The 20,894-nt window shown below is 44.5% G+C and overlaps 1 protein-coding gene across 1 annotated transcript; it reads left to right on the plus strand.

Moving 5' to 3' along the window:
• Nucleotides 1-1,249: 1,249 nt before the first annotated feature.
• Nucleotides 1,250-19,515, plus strand: PPP1R36 (protein phosphatase 1 regulatory subunit 36). The gene is given in 13 exon segments (XM_017807418.1): nucleotides 1,250-1,315; nucleotides 5,938-6,002; nucleotides 6,062-6,067; nucleotides 7,125-7,155; nucleotides 7,157-7,200; nucleotides 7,900-7,991; nucleotides 8,115-8,172; nucleotides 8,639-8,737; nucleotides 10,670-10,727; nucleotides 12,620-12,747; nucleotides 17,381-17,418; nucleotides 19,049-19,214; nucleotides 19,317-19,515. Coding segments are annotated over 13 exon segments (1,050 nt in total).
• Nucleotides 19,516-20,894: the final 1,379 nt, after the last annotated feature.

The following is a 20,894-nucleotide window of genomic DNA, read 5'->3' on the forward strand; positions in this document are numbered from 1 at the left end:
CCCCCATGGATTTAGGGGTCTTAGTTGCCTTGCTACATGCACTGACAAGCATCATGAAATATTTTCTGTCAATCCCTGTAAGAGCTGCTGCACAGTGACTCTGACAGTCTAGAAATCATATGTCATAGCTGAAAGCAGCATTTCTTTTTGACAGGCTATGTCTAAAAATGGAAACGTATTTCTTTCAAAACCACGTTTATTTCTCATTTGGCAGACTCCTTGTTTCCGTGCCGCAGACCTCATTCACATGTTTGCAAATGTACCAACACAGCCCAGTTAAAGCCAACTGATGCTAGTGAGTCCTTAGTCCTACCCCCAGCACTACAGGTGGGAGATAACTAAATCAAAAATTCTAATAAGCTAAAAAGTCTCTGTAATACACTAAAAATAAAGTTCCCTGCCATATTTTCCTTCAAAGCTCACAGAATTGAACAGAGAAGATCTTGTTTATAGTACTTCTATATTAAGTTTTCACCTTTTTCCCCCCTGATTCTGAAAGGCTGACAACTGCTCCTGTTCAGTAGTCTCACCTGATGAAACCATGCAGAGGGAGTAATTGTGTGAGGATTAAAGTGGAAGAATGTGCAGCTGGTTTTTCTGGCTTTTCAAAAGCAGCCTGTGTGCCTGTAAGGGGTGCTGGGCAGTAGTTGCATCCTGAGTTCCCTTAGACCCTTGGTCTGGGCTCAGGGGCTAATTTTGCCTGTGCCTCTCAGACACCTGTTGCCAGTTTGCTGCTGTGGATGTAGTTGTGAGGCCACAGGGCTCTGATTCTGGGGCACAGCTGATGTTGGTGTCCTGGGAAGATGAGGATGTCAGGTGGACACAGCATCTCTCCAGAAGTTACAGTGCAGCTACCTAACTTCCCCTTGTTTTGGGTGATCCAAGGAATGCACTAAATTGCAGCAGTGTTGATACGTGAAAACAGTGCAAATTGCTGAGAATAAGGAATTAGGAGCTTCAATGTCACACAAATCTGAAGCAAAAAACCACACCAGTGTTCACAGTATTGTGCCTAAGGACAGTATTCATTCCATTCATATGGCATGATCCTGTTTTAAATGAGCAGGCAGAGTGCTTGGCAGGTAAATGGCCTAGTTATGGACAGTATTAGCAATTGTGAAATTGAATTCTGCACTTGTGTGTCCAATACAAACAGTAGTGAGCACACATGGAGTCTAATATTCCCAGAGAAACCAGGGCTGACATTTAACTGCCCCTGGGAGAAGAGGAGGAAATTAATACGGTGGGTATGGAAGACAGAGGCTTGACACAGCAAGAAGAAACAAGAGGCAGAGAAGAGGTGGATTACTGGATGGTGAGTCAGTGATATTTTTGTTGAGTTTATGCATGTGTTTATTTTCAGGGTGTGATATCCAAATTAAACATTAGATATACCTAAAGAATGGGTATATATACATACTGTTGAGTGTTTCCAGCTACTGGGATGCCCATGGACACACAAACACCACAAGAAACAACACTAAAAGAAGCCTATTAAGGATGCAAGGTCAGTTGTTCAGAATTATGACAATTGTAGCAAGCCTTTTTCTTGCTTTCTTTATGCTTATGCCTCATAACCCAGTTTTTAATTATGCACTAACAGGTTTTTTAACTTTTTTTTCTTCTGCAGGGCACCTGCCTCAGTCATTGCCCACAATGGGCAGTGTATGCCCTAAGTAGTATTTCATGGTTCAACATACGCGTTATTTACTGTGTGCTGTCCAGCCCCAGCTCTAAAGAAGAACTGTTGCTTAGGATGCTGCCTGTGGAGCTCATCACCATCACATCCTGAGTGCTTCACAACATTATCCACAGCTTTCCAATCCTGAAATGTGCATAGTTCCCACAGAAAGAAGGTGATAAATTGGCAAAAGCCGAATGCCACGTGTATATTATGGGGTCTTCCACTGGAAATGCCAAGGAGCTGCTTTCTTCAGAGAGCTTAGTGTTATGCACTTCTTGGACTGTTCAAAGTAGATTTCCCATTCAGTTGCAGCTGTGGACACCGAATCCTGCATTTCAGACTTCCACGAAGCCAGGCTGTTGGCTCAGAAAGAGAAGAGCATGAACTTATGGACATTGGGGCTGAATGTGGGTTGGAGTGCTTTGCCTGGCATTCTGTGACTGAAGTCCATGTGGAAATCAGCTTCTCTCACAGCTTTCATTGTTTCAACCATTACATTTTAATTTCTTGTAATCTTCTGTCTCATTTTAGAGCTTCCAGCTCTTGGAAAGCTGAAGCATGGATGCAACTGACTCTATTCACCTTTGTTACACAATGCCAGGCTTTTAATTTATTTTTTTTTTCCAGACTGATACCCATTTGGGCCATCAGGACAGGTGAGATGTTTGGTGCTCACCTCTGCAGCCTTAGCTCATGAAATACCTGAACTCCAGCAGATGCTTTGTTAAGGGTAGCACAGTGCTGCATCTGAGTATCCCAAATCTCCTGTCCTAGTAACTGAGGCATCTCAGGGTTATGGCAAGAGACTATACTCTCTAACACTGATGTCTGTCCTACCCCCTGTACTGGGCCAGAGACAGTTCTGTCCCTCCCTTCCAAAATCCCTTCTGGATTTGTCTTCATTTCCCCTAGTTCACCTGTTTGCTGCACTGATTCCCAGGCATTCCCCACCTGCCTAACCAGCTCTGTCTTTAGCTCTCAGTCCCAGTCTTTGCTTCCACAGTTGTTCTCAATGTAGGTAATTCTCAGTCTTAGTTTCTCCCTATCTTTTTGTGACAATCTTCCCCCAACTCCAGCACAGCCGAAGGTTTGTCTCCACTACCTCCTGCACCTCAAACTTTAACATGGGTACCCCTGAGTACCTGCAACACACCCTTTGCTTTTGCCAGTTCTTTTAGCACAACTTTTACTGGAGCCAAGGTGGGCTGATGGTCTCCTGGGGCCGATGACAGCCCCGCTCTTTAAAAATCAGTTGATGAGCCATCAGTTCCATACGTCTCCCTTTCCCCTGAGCCTATTTCTATAAGTGCTGCCTGGCTGCCGTGGATGAGATCTGAAGTTGTTCCCAAACCTACTTCTCTCATCCTCTTAAATATGTAACTTGGCTGCCAAGCTGTGGATATGTACTTGGCAGCCGGCGATAGCAACTGGGAACACAACATACACAATATGATTGTCAAAATAAAGAGAGAGAGATGGCTGTACAGAACAGAGCCAGAGCTGAGTTTTCAGGCTGATTTGAGATTCTTGCTTAGCTATCCATGAACTGATTGTGCTTGCATGGATAAACCCTTAAAGAGCACCTACACGAGAAAAGATGCAGTGTTTGGAAGGCTTTGGAAATGGGGGACGTTAGAGACAGGTTGCTTTGTGGAAATTTTCTTCCCCCACGTTGTGTTGTCCAATTGTTCTTCCCATGTGGCCATGAACACCTGAGTGTTGTTCTAAGGAGTATAATTCCTTGTTGGAAACTATCGCAAAAATGAATGATGCCATTTTTAAGAGGTGAAAGCAGAGGAACTGATCCGTCTTACTGAACTGATCTGTCTAAAAGTCTTAGGTCAGGTATTTTCATCCTTTCAGAGGGCACACTGGCCTAGTGAAGCAATATTTCCCTAGGTTGTGGCTGGTTTTCACCTTATAGCTCACCTGGTTTGTTGAGGTGTGGTTCTCTCCCCGTCCCTTTATATTTATCTGCATCTCCACTGGCCCTTCTCTGACTCCACCATGAACTGATGTGAAATGCTAACTCAACTGGAAGATTCTCATTTATTTTTTGCTGCATGACTATTTTGACAGTTTAGGGAGCCGCCTTGCTGTGGGGTCAGAGAAGATACAGAATCAACACAAAGGTAAATGATGGGAAAACTTGATGGAAGCTTGTTCCATCAACAACTGGCCTTTAGGCTGGATTAGCTGTAACATGAAACCTCACCCTTCATGGGGACTTTACTTTTATTGACAAAAAGTACCTTTGTCAACATAACTTGTACAAATTTGGGTGTGATATAAGCAGTACCAGTTATCCACAACACTGATCCGCTGTGAATGACGTGGGAGAGATTCTCTGCTTGCAGAAGCAAATGCTTCACAATATCCCAAAGATTCCAGGCCTCAAAATCATGCCCTAAAGTGACCTGCCTTAGCATATGGGAATTATTTCCAGGTGCGACTTCCAAATATGGAGCTGATGTCTTGCACAGGGACCTCGTGACCTGGTAGATATGCTTTTAAATCTGGTAAAGTCTGAAGCTAAAGTGTTTTTAACATCCAGAGAGCTGTACAGACATCACTGCCCATAACTGAGGGACCAGGACCAGCTGCCCTCACTGCTGCCGGTCCTGGGAAATCCAGGAGAACCTCCACAGCTCCTGACCGTCAAAGCCACAGTAAACCTAAAAAAGTGGCTGTGGAGATGTTATCACATGGAGAACACCTAATTTCGCTGTTTGGACTAAAATGTTACCCAGGGAAGCTGCTTAGTAGTGCTGGGAAGGAGCAGAGGACATTGGCCATGAGTCTCATCCACAGAGGAGTCTGAAGGGGGGTTTGCATGCTGGGATCTGTGGTTCCTAGGGAACAGCAGATGGTCACCAGGATACGGCCGTAAACAGTGTCACCTTATCCCCTTCACTGATGGCACCCTTCCAGGCAGCACCATGCCATCTGTGAGTCTCCCTGCCTTTCCCAGCTCCATCCTGTTACTGCTGTCCACGTTTGCCTTTTGCAGCAGAATCCGAGGGCCACAGGAGGACCCACGGGTGGGCAAGAACTTGTCCCACTGCCCCAGCCAGGGAGCCCAGTGATCAGGGACAGTCATTCATCCATTGGTATGAGTGAGAAGCAGCTGAGATGTATTTTGAAGACACAGGAGTGGAATTTTCTCCTTCCTGTGGTGTGCTGGTAGGTCTTGCTATGCTATATCACCACCTCTTCTATTTTTCTTTCATGGTTCATAATCCCTACTGTGTAACATAAAGGTACAGCATTTGTGTGGACCTTTTCATCCAAGAGTTGTAAAACACTATTAGAAAGCTGGAACCAAAGACTAGAACAGACAAGTTGAAATAACCACTTTTTGTCAAAGGATTAGAGCCATGGTTTCCTAACATTCATCCCTGCGGTCTAACCATCACATGGGCTGCAGGCTGCTGACATGGAATTATTCTGCTGCCCCATATCCAGCCTCTACTACCAAATTAGATTGAGTAAGAATTTGTGAGAGCCTTGTGAGAGCTGAATGGTACGTGGCAAAAAGTCACAGGAAGCCTCAAAGTTTCACTAGGTTTAAATTTGTAGGCAGAAGGATTTCAGCAATAAGAGTCATTTTGTTTTAAAGGTGACCTGCAATTAATAGTTAAGGGTTTGCAAGTCTCTCTTGTTAATTAAGAAAGACTAATAGACCTCATTTGTTTCCAGAGGATATTTTTGTTTGGAATTTTTAAAAAATATAGATGCTGTAAAGTGCTTTTACTAGTAGTTTTTCCAGTGTCCCCTGAAGAGTCTATCTGGTGTTTATTTAAAGTTCTTAGAATATCAGGAATGTACACAATATATTCCATTTTTAAATAAAAGCCTCCTTTCTCCCAGTACTTAGACTCTACAATTACATAAATACTATAAAAAAAACACAAAAGCAATGTATTGTTTAATACATGGCTCCATTTGATTTCTCAGTCTTCATTGATTCACTGTTAATCCAAGAACTGATGTTCCTTAGCAAACTTTCAATTATTTCAATTAATTAATAACCTGAAAGACAAAAAAGGAGAAATACACATTTTTCTTTCTTACAATGGCAGCCTTCGAGAACTTCTGTTCAGATGACACACACAAACAACATCTGGGGGAAAAGCGGACTGAAGAATGATAGAAAGTGGCTCATATGCACAGGATTTGCGTTATAAATACTTTATTGGGCTGAGAACTTGAGCATAGATTTATGACGTACTCTATGTGCTGTTTTCTTGCAGATGATAAAACTAATTCAAGGTGAGTGGTACTGGAAAGATGATACTAACACCCTTGAATTTGCAAGGTAAAAGAATGATGTTCAGTTACAAATTATGCAGGATTAGGCCTTGATAAATACAGCAGTTCCAAGTAAAATCAGAGTGTAATATTTTTTTTACCCAAACAGTCAACTGCGGGACAAGTTCTTTCGTCATGTTAATGGAGAAAATGAGAAATATGCATTTACTCCCTACTGGGCTCAAGATGGACTACAGGGAAATGGTTTAAAGTGTGTGTGAGTCCTGCAGTGTGTCAGAAATGTGCCACACACTGGGGCAGCAGTACTGGACGTGAGGGTGGGGGTCCACAGAGTGATGTTCCCTGTTGCTGGTATGTATGACCCTGTGCAATGGGGAGCACCAGAGGACTGCAGAACTTTGGGGAAACCACAGCTCTGCACAGGAAAAAGTGCCCTTAACGCTGCTTTGAGTGTCTGTGGCAGTTGTGGATTGGAACATTATCAGGCCTTTTTAACCACTGAGGCAAAAAAACCAAACCCAAACCCCACCCAAACTAGACCCCCCTGTGCTATTCTCAGGGGCAGGGCGCTCAGGTGGAGCGTGGCAGCAGTGGGTCACTCACACACTGCCCGATGCTGCCTCCTGCCCTGATGGGCATTTTCCAAGGCTTTGTCACGGTGGAGCCAGGCTGGTCATCTCTCTCTGGTCACACGGCTACTGCGGGAGTCTTTCATGGTCTGTGTCTCAGCAGCTTCAGCCACCTTCTCCACTGGGCTTGGGAACGCTGCCGACTCTGCCCAGTGGCTCTCCAGGGCGGGGCGTGGGCTCCCTGGTGACCTCTGCCTGGTCACTGCCCTCAGTGATCCCAAAGAAGAGCTCTGGAATGGAGCAGTTTGCACCTAAAATCCTCCGAAAGCCACTTGAGACACTACTCGAAAGGTTTACATGGCACAGTGCATATGGGGCAGGAGACAGAGCAGGAGGGCCCCAGGAAACCCCTTTGTTCTTTGCTTCTGTGTTCTTGAAAGCAATGTCTCACGCTGACCTTACCACAACCCAGATGTTTTGTCAGTGTCAGCTAGAGGCCAAAATAGATGTGCCTTCATGTCCTGGGATGGTGACCTCTTCATATTGCTGCTAGTAATTTAAAATCAGACTACTGTTCATACTTTATATTTCAACTCCAGTCCAGCAACTGAGGAAAACCTTAAGGAAGGAAAAAAATACCGACTTTCAGGAAATGCTTGTGAAGACATTAAAGAGGTATTTCAACTCGACTAGCCTAGCTCAAAAAGAAACAAGATCATTTGTGTGGGAATATTTTTATCCATTGTCTGAGGATCATGTCTGAACAAAGCTCACGAAGCAGGAAGCCAGCTGTCATTTCAGCAGGGTGGATGAGTGGTCTGAACACAAAAACAGAGTCAGACATGCCTGGTGTTGAATGCTAGCTCAGGCACTAGCCTGGTATGACTTTGGTAAAGTCATCCAGCATCTTTGTTGCTGTTTGCACATCGCTCAGAACGAGGTAATAATTCTCATCTACTCCAAAGAGTACTCTGAGGTAATTAATTCATCTGTGTAAGGCACTTCAAAGATTAAATTATTATTATTATTAATTTTATAAATTCACAACATGGTATAGCTGACTTTCATCCATTACTTAAAACCTCTTTGATCTAAATAATGCAGTCGCAATTTATTATATTAGCAACTAAAAGAGCAACTTCAGAAGCAACCTTAGAGGTGAAATGTCCTATTTCTCTCAACATCCCCAGCCTGGTTTGCAGTTTTAATAGTTGAAAGTTAGTTCAGGGTAGCTGCCAAACACATTTCACTGCCTGTCCCTTTCAAACTGAGTGCAGTGAAAAGAGTATGTACCAGGCAGATAATATTTTCAGACTGGAATAAGCACTGTGTCCTTGAACGTTATCTATTTGTCAACCAGTAGCATCTTCCAAGATTAGTGCTGGAAGAAGGCAGGCTGATAAAGAGGGAAAATTGCAAGGGCTGTCCGAGTGGGTACAACAGGAATACGTTGGATGATGTAAACTGTGAGTAATTGCTCGTATTTTGCATCAGCAAAGCATTGCCCCTATAAGTTAGAAAGCTGTTTCTGCTGACACTAGCAATTTTTTTTTTAGGAAATACTGTTTTTCTCCTCTGCATGCTTTCAGATTTTTTGCTTTCGAAAGAAGCAAATGAGCAAACATTACCATTTGCAGCAGTTATAAGGTATGTCATGCAGAGTTTGTTTTAAGAATTATGTGTGTGTAGCTGGTAGTGGGGGGACCAGGGTGTTTGAGAAGCAGAATAGGAAATATTAGAGGTTTAAAATCTCTCATCTGTGAGGTTCAGTGGGAAACAGTACCAAATGCATGTAGTCCTCAACACGTGCAAAGAAATAATCCTATCACCTGTTTGAAAGCCTTCTATTCTGTTATCTAAAGGAAGACAAGAATTTGGGCCTAAATATCCAAAGTTGTTTTCCATTTTACTTTCACTTAAATTCCATGTTAGCTAGGACATCCACAGTGCTGCATGCACCAGGAGTGCTAATGTGACTGTGCTGCTGCTGTCCCCATCAGAGCTAATATTTTATATAGTGCAGCCCTTGAGCAGAGACTTTGTTCTTTGGTCTGATGGTATCTGTGTCTGCAAATCTGCAAACTTCACAGTGACCATTCTATCTTCTCCTTAGGAATGAGAAAGTGGATGAGTCCTTCATGGCCCTGCTCTTCTACCTATCTCTTCACCAGGAAATAATTGCCCTGGAATAAAAATGCAGATCCTTGATTTTGTGAGTACAAGACTTTAGGGGCATAAGCACACAAAGCCTGTCCCTGGAGCACACAAAGCTTGCAAATCTGGAGTCACAGGGCAGTCATTCGGGACTCTCTGTCAGGGCAGTGAGATTCTGCATATGAGCAGGGACTATTTGCTATATTGACCCAATATATATATGGAACACTACGGATAAAGACCCCTTGGTCTCATCATTTATGTCTCCCATCCCCTTGTCCTGGGTGCTCTTCAGGACACAGGCTTCTTTGACTACGGAGAGGCAGATTTTCTGGCAGGGTTGGAACCTCTCTTTGCCCCAGCCTTTCCCAGAGAGGTATGTGCTGTTGTTCACATCCCATGGCATCCCCACAGTCTCCCTTTCAAGATGGTGACTGGGTCCAGTCCTGCTGCAATGGGGTCACCAAATAACTTGGCTCTTCAAGGTGATGCTGCAATTTGAATAAATCATTACTTCTTCCACCAGTGTTAGATCTATGCGAGTGCCCTGAACCGAATTACCATCCCTTAATGTCGTTTCGGAGGAATAACATTAGCATTCAGTCATTTCTGCCTGCAAATAGTCACAGCTGAGTCTGCTGGGTGTTGATTTGTGCTGTGGGTGACATTGCTGTAAGACTTCATTTCTAAATACTTTGCAAAGCAGGTTCGGATGACTCTTAGGTGCTAGAAACATGTTACAACATGAGGAATATGTGCTAGGAAGGCAGTTCCCAAGTAAGGGTGTGTGACCACACTTGCTGCCTTGCAGAGTGGAAGTGGTGATGCCTGGGGAATAGCTGAGGAGCTATGTTGGAGAATTTAAGAGCTGTGTTGGAAGGTTATACACTTTGGGAAAAAGCACTGAGAGTTACACACCACGACTGTAAGAAACTTCAGTGATTTTCTGGAGTCTGTAATAATCTCTGTGAACTGATTGACCGTTTTCTTAAAACACTTAATGATTACTTACTTCACAGTTCATGAAGCCTTGATATAAAGAGGGGCAGATTTATCTGGATTGAAGAAAAAAGCATTGGAGGATTGGTGGCCTTAAGGAAATGATTTGTTCTACATCCACAGATTGACAGGTGTTTCATTGCGCAAGGAATAATTCATAAATAAAGAAAATCAGCAGCACAGTTCAATACACAAAGGTCACAGACACAGTGAGGTGCTCTGGGCTGCAGTTTACAAAACAATCCCTTTGTTCTTGCCTGGTAAAGGACAAGGAGGCCACTCCATGGGTCATGACACCTCATTAGAGCTGATATTGTTGACTGGTGTGGCAAATGCAGGAATGGACTTGAAACAAAGGGGAATTGGGACCTATTGCAATACAGGGTTGTGTTTCCTGGATAAAGGGACCTCTGGTTGGTAGGGATTAGCTATAAGCTACTGGATGAACCCTGCCAGGAGAGACTTTTCAGTGCATTGTGCCATGCAGTGTTCCCAAAGTGAGTCCTGGCTTTTGGTGGGAAACATGTACTGACTCTCCATTTCTACAGTACTGCTTTATTTAAATTCATTACCTCCCCTGAAAGAAAGTGGCTGGCTTGTCAGGATTATCTGAGTGGAGTGCTAACATCAGAGAAGCCTTGAGAAGAGGCACATACTATGTAGAAGCAGGAGTTCAGGATATTGATACGCTGAAGTATAAATACAAGTAAGAAAAATAAAATTACAAAAGGCAGTTTTAGGTCCTATTTGATGTTGAAGTTATACCTTAATTGTTTTAGCATCTCAGCTCACTTGGAGAAGCAGGGAGATAGTAGTCATGGTGTGAAGAGCTTTCTGATACTGCAATCTTCTTTCCCTATTCAAGACCTCCCATTTCTTATCATCCACGTGGTCTAATTACAAACTTATATGTGCTGTATTTCAAATCAAATGTAGCAAGGACTGTCTTTCCCCTCCTGTGGAGTAAAGTTCTGGAATGGTCTTCCACTAGGAGGAGCAGGGATGGGCAAGAAAACTCTGTTTCTGAAGGTGGAGTTCTGAGATCTTGTGTAAGGCATTTTATAACTACAGAGTAGAATCATAATGACATAAAATCACACCTGTGATAAGAATCCTTGGGTTTGTGATATGCTGATGTATCTGAGCGAATGTGAAAGAAGATTGCATAGTCATTTGATTTCCTGTATCTGTCCCACATAAATCCCATGCTCAGGGCTGTCACTAGTGGCCTGCTCAGGATGAAAACTCCTCCCCCTTCCTCCAAGATGTAATGAGTTTCAGAGGCTCTTTGGCTTTCCTGTGTAGTACTGGCAATGTGCCACAAGGGGAGACAGACAGGAGGCAAGACATGCCAGTACCATTTCATGTTTCTCGTTAGTGGTGCCTGTAATTTGCTCCCAGTTAAGCCGACAGACAGATTACTTGGAGACAGGGCTTGCTGACCCACCTAGTCCTTTATCAACCTCCTGTTCTCATGTGACAGACAAATCCAACGCTCTGCAGTCCTCCAGCTGCTCTTCCTGTGGACCCAGTGTGATAACCTAATAACACAGAAAACAGCACTGGTTATTCCTGCTGCTCCTTGGTGTGTTTGGGGATTGCTGCCATTCGGGCTGCCTATTTGAGGTACTTAACTCATCTGTTGGGTCTAATTTTGTCTACAAGGAGCCAGACCTGATGGTCTCAATGGCTCCTCAGCCATCTTGAACCTAGACCACATAGAAATATCAGTGTCCACAGTGCCTCAAGGGACTTCAGAATCCATTGCTTTTGTGCATTAAATTGTCTTTGGAGAATAAAGTATTGGAAGAGGTTCCTATCAGAGAAAGCCAGGATGAATCTGGACATCTTTTGCCTCTTTTGACTTTGTCTTTTGTTGATGCCATGCTGATTCTTTGTAAATCCAAGCCTGAGGCTTTCATGATTTTTTCTAGGTTTGGGAAGATCTTGTAAACTAACTTCAAAAACAACCAGCCAGCTTTCCAAAGCAGCGAGCATGAGGCATTCCCCTGCTGGAGACAGCCTGGGAGGATTCACCTCTGAAATATGTGACTCTAAGAACAAAAACTCACCAGTGGCGGATGAGACATGAATGGAACAAGGCCTATTATTTCTGTCCTGCATTTTCTTTCTCCTTTAGTTTCTGTTTTTGCTTCCAACCATTTCATGTCATTTGGGGGAAATCTACTGAATTTTATTAGCGATTATCCTTGAGAAGCCCAGAGTAGTTGTCCTAATTTATTAAAAGGGGCTTGTGTAGGAAGCTTTAGAGCTGGAGCCCATCAGGGATAGGGCAGATAAAACCAACTCTCCCGAGTGTGAGAGGAGGCTGGTAGCTTTTAGGCCAGCAGCACTCCCAGGCACCGGCAGACAGTCGGGTGGATTACAGGGGAAGCAGAGGAAATGGAAAGCTCTTTGGTTTGGAATTTCCTTAGTGTTTGATCTGAACTGGTTTAAAATACAGGCTTGCGGTGTCAGCCGTTCCTGTTTGGGGGCGGTCCCAAAAGCGCTTCGTGTGCCTGTTTGAAGAGCAGTAAGTGGTGTCTCTGGGTGAGCCAGACCCACAGCTCCAGGCTGCCCGGTGACAAAGCCTGGGGATCCCAACCTCCAGGGCTTTCATGCTGGCTTCAGGAAGAGCTCATAAGCTATGCAGGATCAAAGACGGTAACCTGACGGGCTGTGGGCATGGAGCTTATACGTTGTGAGAGGCAAGAAAGACTGTCTGGGTCCAAGCCCCAGGCCTCATGGCCCCACCAGCACTGCCCAGCTGCTCTGGAAGCATCTGATCCCAGCCATTCTACAGAGGGGTGCCCTAGTTGTGGTGTCGTGCAGCACGTTGGTTTAGGTGCCTGAAATTCACACTTCCTTCACTCTTTCTGCATCCCTTCTGTCCAGAGCCCCTTCCCTGAAAACGTCTTTGCTTTTTTTTTGTTTTAAAAAGGACTATGATATTTTTGGAGAAGATGTGCTGGTGAAGTTAGGTGTATCCAGGATCTACCTTGCCAAGGTGTACTGTAACCTTATCCTCGGATGAGGCATGGCACAGCAGAACCACATGACCAGTGAAAAGCAAGCCAGTCCCTTCTGGGCACTCTGGCTGTGTCAAGGACCTCAGTAGCCCAGGGTCAGGGTCTCTGTTGCATGACACAAGTGCATGCCCAGGGTAATAAATGTCTTGTGAGCCAAGGAGTCACAGAGGGCTATGGGACCATGAGACAGAGAGGCGTCCTGATCTTCCTGCAGATCTATCTCATCTCATAACCAACTCCAAAAGCGTTTCTGGTGAGCTGCTGCCAACTGATTTGGCCACAACGAGCTGCAGCAGAGCTCTGGATACCAGACTGGAAAGCTCTAGCCCTGGTATGTGGAAGTGTTGCTGAATATACAGAGCAGAAAACTTTAATGGGCTCAACATGAAAGTCAGCAGGGCAAAAATCAATGCCAGCCCTGGATCTTACCCCTGCCACTTCCACTTAACTAAATCTTGAAAACAAATCATTAGGTGCCTGCTGGTTTCCACTGAACCCTGCATAAACTTCCTCTTATGCCAAGTTTGAGACAGTATAAAGACTAGTCTAGCAAGTGAGGGAGCCCATGTACCTGAAGGATGGCAAGTGCAGGGAGTAGAGGTAAGAATAGGTTGTGCTTGGGCATTGGAAATGTAGGGCTCCCACCTCTGAGTGGGGGAGGTGGTGCATGGCTATTTCAGAGTGTTGGAGACCAACCACTCTTTAGATGTGATGGTCCCAGCCATGAACTGAAATGGGAGACAAACTTGTAGTGAGATTTCAAAAAGAACCTGAAGAAGGCAGGACAGGATGGGAAGGCAGAGAAACTAAGGGAATGATGAGGACAAGAAAAGGGGATTTTTAACTGATGGTGAAGGTGGTGTGGTTTAACCCCAGCCAGCAACTTAGCACCATGAAAAAATGGTTAATGGAAGGAGAATGTAATGGCAGAGAGATCATACACCATGCTAGAGTCAGGCACTCTTTCCTCAGCCATGCATATTCCTCAGCCATGCGTGTTCCCACAAAATGTTTCACTTCCCGGGCAGCAGAAAGGAGCTGGCAGTCCCCACACAGCACTCCACTCCCTTGGGATCTTCTCAGAGCAGTTTCAGGAAAACTTTTTCAGTCAGTTGGTGTGAAACTGCTGCCAGTCTCCCAGTGGAGTCACAAACATGCACCTGCCTTCCTGCAACACAGCTTCAGGCAGCCTTGCTTCTGGCTGGGGTGGGGGAACCTGAGTTTCCTTCTAATCACAAGGAGAAGGTAACCCATGAAATGATGGAGTCAAAGGGGGGCTGTAATTGCTGTCCCAACAGGGCTTCCATTTTAGTGTGTCCCATCCCACAAGGTGTTGGATGCTGAGAATTAAGAATGTGTTCCCTTTACATCCTGGCACGTCAGAACTTCACTGGGTGCTCTGGGAGCAGTTTTCCCTGGCAAATTCCTGCTCCCAAATCCTGCTGAGCAGAGGCAGCCTTCTTGCTGGTTGGACAGGGAGGGTCATGACAGCATTTCATTATTTGTTGGGTGACTCTAATGTTTGCACTTTTAAGAATCAGTTGGAGGAACTTACTGCAGTAACTTGGATCCAAGAACTGGATGCAGCTGGATAAAACAGACTGTGGTATCCCCAGCCATTTAGCTCTGCTGCCTCCTCAGTCACTCGTATTGTCTGGCAGATGGGAATGATTGAGGCACAAAAGAGATCTAGTGGCAAAAAACCACCAGCGTTGAAGTGAGAGAAACTGTGTTCTTTAATATTTCCATCACAGTGGGGGTTGGAGGCTGGCAGTGGGCTGGGATGTTGGTGTCCAGGCTGTGAAAACACAAAGGCTGGAAAAGAACTGTGTCTTAAAGCTTTCATGAGGTAAGAAAGGTGCTGTGTGAGGAGAGACCTCAGTGAGTTACTCATAGCAGGGTGGCTGACTACAGCTGCCTTCAGAATCAGGCTAATGCTGAGCAAGTTATAATATAGGGCACTTCCCATACCATGCTGCAATTATATGAACATAATCTTTTCCAGGATGACTCATTTCAGCCTCAAATGTTATCTGGATCCTCCCAAACCATTATATGAACTACCAAATACGAGAGCTAAGGGACAGAACTGATTAACACTCTTAATTATAAAAGATGGTTAGGAATTTTTTGAGCACACATGGGTTTGGGTGAAATGGAAACTGTGGGGAAGGTTGCTTTTGCTAAGTTATTTTTAAAATGAGAAATGTTTAGACTAAAAAGCTGAAGAACTCTTGATGATGTATCACCCCCGGTTTTACTATATTTCCTTATAACCCAATTATGGGTTCATAATGGTGTTGAAGCTTTTGTTTTTCTCTCCAATTCACCATAGAAACCAATGAAATCTTATACTATGTTGGTAAAGTGCTTTCTCTGCAAGATCTGCCAAATGTCCATGTGTTCATATGAAATTATTGATTTTTCATGAAAGGGGTTTCTCTAAAATTTTAAAAAGAGAGGCTTAGGTGAAGTGCATCTTCATCTTAACCACTTACATGCTTTATAAAATGCAGCATTAATCATATCTTGATACTGTCCCAGACTGGAATTTGAGAGAGTTCCTCCAGACCTGTTATTTGTATATGTTAGCATTAGTCCCTTCGTGCCTCCAGTGCTACGGAAGGAATAGGTGTGTCTGGCTTTCTCCTTTTAAGTTGATGGGGATTGTGCAACCTTTTCGTAGTGCCAGTTTCCTTATGGGCATTTGTCATAATGGGAAAAATACAGAGTGTTCCCAAAGCTGCATCCACCAATGGGGCAAACACAGCCCTTACTGATCCTTGGATCTGGCTTGATCCATGGGTAGAGTCCCAGCTGTGGTGGCAGGGGCTGCTGAATGGCACAGGAAGCATTTCTCCCCCACGTGCCCCTGTGCACAACAGTAGTTCTTGCAGACCTCTGAAGCCATTATCACCTTGCACCCAAACCCCACACTTACTGCCCTGGCTGCTTTTGGCTGTGCTGTTCTCCTGTTTAGTGCATGAACTCATCCCATCCCCTTCACAGCTCAGAGAAATCAGTATTGCTGTATCAATACCGTAACCAGCATTACTGTGTTACTAGAAGGCATGATGCTTTTTGCTCACTCTTTCAAATTTCTTACAAGTCCCATCCTGAAGCTTGTTGCTTCAGGATGTTTTCCTGACCCTTTCTGTATTTTCCCAATTAGCAACTGTGCCCTAGACATGGGAGGTGCCTCCTAGTTCAATACTTATTTTAGGAAACTTAACTTCAGTCAGGCCTTTTGGCTTAGTACCTCACCTCAGAGCAGAAAGCACTGGGAGAAAGAAGAGTGAAGACCCTTGGCCTTATTTGACTCTAATTATTAGTGTTATTTTCTATTCCTGGCTTTTACATATGTTTTTCTGCTAAACCAGAGTCTTAGTTCCAAGACACTGCAGGAGCTGTACATTGTTAAAGGTGAAGCTGGGTTTCACATTTAGGTTTAAGGACTTGGGGTCTCTTTAGGTTTCTCCAATCTGATAGTCTGAACACAGAATGCTGTGATTTACCAGAATCCTCAAAGAACCCAAATAATCAGAGGTGTTCTGGGAGTTCTCTTTGGCAAAGGGCCATGCTGTGTGTGCAGAGTCAAGCTTCTCTACCCTTGCACAACATGTGAAGTGTCAGCAGGATTATGGTTGGTGGGAGCCAGGTAGGGAGATAATGTGGTCTTCTTGATCAAACAAATCAGTAAATGAAAGTCTAAAGATAGTAAATAAAGCTATAGGGCTGAAAGGTATTATCTTCATGGACCGCTCTGCATTGATGTTTCTGGGGTGATGGCAGCTGGGGATGCCCTCAGTGTGTGGAACACTTGATATTATCAGGAAGATGAGGGACATGTCAGGAGTTGTGAGTTGATGTGGAGAGAGGGTTTCCTGTATGTCTGGCAGGACTGAGCCAGATCGGTGGGGATCTGTAGGCTAGCAGGGAAAATGTGCTTGCATTTCCATGAGGGTGAGTTGTGCCATCTCCAGGAGAACTGAGTGGCTGCTGGAATGTTTGCAGCACCCTCTGCTTAATGGCTGCTTCCATGACAGACTGTCATTTGGCTTTGTGTGACAACCCCGGGCTCAAGTGGGGGGTGAGAGCACCTCTCAAGCTTCCACTGGGCAAATTGCTTCTTCTTTAACAAAGGCCCTTTGTCGTTCTTGGTCATGTTTTACATCTTTTCTTGGAGATACATCAGGCACCTCCTGCGTGGTTTTCAAGTTTATTGTCTCAGCCTTGGCCTGGCTTTCTGCCCCCAGTAACTCTGCTTGTTGCTCTTCCAGTGATGTCAGGAAGAGTTTTTTGTTGACTTCAGTGGGAACTGGGTTACATCAGCACTGACCACTTTTGAGAGGCCCATGCAGAGCGCTCAGTCTAGATAGCATAGCAGGGGAGCCTCGCTCGCTCATCACATCCAGCTTTGTTCTCTGTCAGAGTCAATTAACTGAGCCACACAATATTTTGCATTTTCTCCTTCTGAGGCAATGCAGAGGTCTTGTCTTTCTCTTGGACAGTAGGTCTCTGCGTGCTGGTAATGAGGATCTACCAGCAACAACTTTATTGCCCTGGTGAAATGCCAGCTTGGCATAGCCTCATGAATCATACTCAATGCTCTGTTCAGAGAACTGAAAGGACGACTGCTGCTGTTAATTTTGTGCTCTTGTTCACTGCCTTAGGAGAAAAACATCGTTGCAGAAAGATTGGAACTTCTTTGAGGAGAGAAAGACACAAAGATAAATGGATAGTGTGACTGAGTGTCAGCCCAGAGTGTGTCCCTGCCTTGCACATCCAAATGCTTCTTTCCTTTTTGGTTCCCCCTGTAGTTTACCTGTAGGGCAGAGCACCTAGGATAAAATTTAACCTCCAGGGTCTAGGTGTACTTATAAAATCCCATCTCTTTGCCGTTCAGCCCAAACCTTTTCCCCTTGAAGCCCCAAGCTGGGGAGTTTCAGTCCCTTGGTGGCTCTTGGACCGCAGGCAGTTCCCACCACAGCCTTAGGTCCCTCTGAGCCGTCTGCTCTGTATATTCCTTCTCATCATGGCCTCATAGTTTCATCTCTGTAGGTCAGAAAATGTACAGTCTTTCATTTCCATTGCTCTTGGTGACATTTCTAGATGCCAGTAACCTCCTGGCCTGCCACATACTGCCCTGTCAGCTATTTATGAGACTCTCTGTGCAGCAGGGCTTCAGTAGATTAATGCAGAACATCTGGGCCCAGAATATACTTTGTACTTCATAAACTGGGAAGCTTTTCCTTGAAAAAGGGGAACTGTGGATTCAATCCCAAGGAGACCCAGCAGACCCAGCAATGCCATCTTTTCAAGAACAGACTTGGTAGAGGTTGGATTTATTGGGAGTTGATTCAGGTTATGCCAGGGATAACAAATGTTAAATAGGAGTGAAAAACTAGGTTTTGTTTTTTTAATCTGCAAGCAGACATGCGGAGGTGAGATGCAATGAGTTTGTATTTGGTAGTGATATTTTCTGTGATAATAACACTGTAATTCAGGGTGGGGATCACCTTGTCCACCTGCAGGTGCCCAAACACTATCTGTCCAGTCAGACCATGCCCTTCAGCTTCCTCAACAGCCACTGTGGAGTAAAGAAGCTCAGTCAGAGGGTGAATTATTGCCTATTGAAATAGATGTGTGTGATAGGAACCCCACAAAGTGACTCACCCCATCAGTCTCTTTCCCTTGATTATTGAGGGAAACTGGGTGGTGGTCCCAGGTTACACTAGCCAAGACTAAGCCAAACTCATCAGAGCAAGATAAAATCCACCTGAGCTCACTCTGTTTCTAGCCTCATCTGTCTGCATACCCTTAAAAAACCAGTCCTTTCAAGTCTTCACTGCTGCATGCATGGTAAAGTTTGATGTCAAATAGTTACTGGCATTTTAGTGGAGTCATGTCATCCTGCACTCTGAGACTGAGGAGAGATATTGTAGTCTTCAACATCCTCATGAGGGGAAGTGGAGGGGCAGACACTGATCTCTTCACTCTGATGACAGTGATAGGACCCAAGGAAATGGCATGAACCTGTGTCAGAGGAGGTTTAGGTTGGATACCAGGAAAAGGTTCTTCACCCAGAGGGTGGTTGGGCACTGAACAGGCTCCCCAGGGAAGTGGTCACAGCACCAAGCCTGACAGAGTTCACGAAGCGTTTGGACAATGCTCTCAGGCACATGGTGTGATTCTTGGGGATGGTCCTGTGCAGGGCCAGGGCTTGGACTCGATGATCCTTGTGGGTCCCTTCAATTCAGCATATTCTGTGGTTCTGTGATTCCATGCAGTGGGACTCTGGGCCTTTTTCTCAGTGAAAAAGGGATCTGCATTTTCAGTTTAAGGCTTCTACATCTTCAGCAGCTATGTGGCTTGGCTTGTGTTCAGATGGAAGCGCTTCCAAGTGATTTGGGAAGAAATCAGCAGGCTCCTTTGCTCTGACGTGTTTGATCCTGCTCTAAGAGACAGGAACAATGATGACTTGCAGAAAGCAGGAGACCAGACTGAGTGCGATTGCCTGAGGCACACATCTGACACCCTGGTGAGTCCTTGGGGAACCCAACATGTCCAAATACTCTGAGGCAACACCTGCATTTGTTTTCTTTGAAGGAAAGTCCATGCCAAGCATCCTTTTATAAACAGCATGGTTCACCATCGCTCACCAGTGCTCAGCACCCCACTCCCCTGCCCAAAGGACAGTGCTCCAGACCTCTCCCAGAAATACTGCTGTCAGGGCAAAACAGCTACTGTCCATCATAGTGCTTTGTTAAAAATCCTAAGTTTTCTGTTGAAAGGAAATAGGCATTAACATAAATTTGAGCAGAAATTAATCAAAGCTTATCAAAATGGGATTTATTTCCCTGCTCATGAATCATTCCAGCTTCTTATTCTTGACTTTTAGTTTTTAATAGTGTTCTGATCAGACACTGCCAATATATTTTATTCCAAAATAAGTAATTTTGTTACTACATTGTACTTTAAAAATGTAATTTTTGTTGTAATAGAAATAGAACATTTGCTTTTGATTCATGATAAATAAACCCAAAATCTTTCAAGACTGGGTATGCCATACAAGAGTAATTCCATCTCCCATCCAGTCATGAATAACAGCAATATCACTGCAGTACTTTTAAATGTAATAACTCATGTAAACATCACCACTGTAAATCAGTTTTGCTCTGTTGAAGTGTATGGAAAGCTGCCTTTAAGACTTACCCTCGTAACTTTTCTTTTGCCTGGAAATGAGAATTTAAGAATTGCCTTCATTTGTCTGGATCTTAGGAGTTCTGGCAATCTTGTGAATGCTACAGCACTGCACATGCAAAATCTTTGGACATATCTGCAACACACAACCAATGAGTCTGGTATTAACTGAGAGCGTGAAATTTGCTACAAACGCACATGTCATTATTTTGTGCATGCTTTGGAATCATCAGGTGCATCCCAAGCATCTTGTCTTTATACATTATGCACAGAGTCATGTAATTCACATGCAAAAGGGCCAAACTCCACAGGGAGCTTCACTGGGATGTCTGCAATCCATGCTGTGTGCGTGCCCACTCCAGGCAGGAACACGACGTAGTGTGCAAGGTGCCGAGGCTTCAAGCACGGCTGTTTGGTTTTCCCTGGGGGAGAGCTGTTCTCTGCCAAAGGGGGCAAGGTTCCTTGCTGGTTTGCCTAAGAAACATCACAAATCTGCACCCCTCTCTCCTGTTTTTTTTTGCTTTATTGTGTCAAGCAGATTAACATGATGTAAACCCTGGATGAGCATGCCTGACGGGATGATGGAGGGGGAAGAACAAGAACAAGGATGAATAAGGAGTGGTTTCACTATCCTGACAAATGACTTCAGTTTGCCACCTTCTGAGAAGCCCCCAAAACAAGGCTGAGTGGTCAGAGCACTGTGCTCTCAAGACCAGTGGCAGAAGGTGACTGTAATCAGAGCACCTCGCAGAAGTGGTGTCTGTGTTGAGTGCCATGGTTTCACTTTGCTAAGTAAATCACTTTGAAATTGCAGCTTAAGATGTCCAACTCATTTGTCAGAGGTTGGGGACTCTGTCACACAAAGGCCTGGACTGGGTAGTTGGAGATCTAGCCTGTAATTCCTGGTTCATCATCTTAATGCCTTAATCACACCATTTCTGAGATTATTTTCCTGACTTATTTTGGGAGGTGCTTTGACACCTG

This window comes from Lepidothrix coronata, unplaced genomic scaffold (genome assembly GCF_001604755.1).
Source record: "Lepidothrix coronata isolate B3197 unplaced genomic scaffold, Lepidothrix_coronata-1.0 Scaffold19, whole genome shotgun sequence".
NCBI lineage: Eukaryota > Metazoa > Chordata > Aves > Passeriformes > Pipridae > Lepidothrix > Lepidothrix coronata.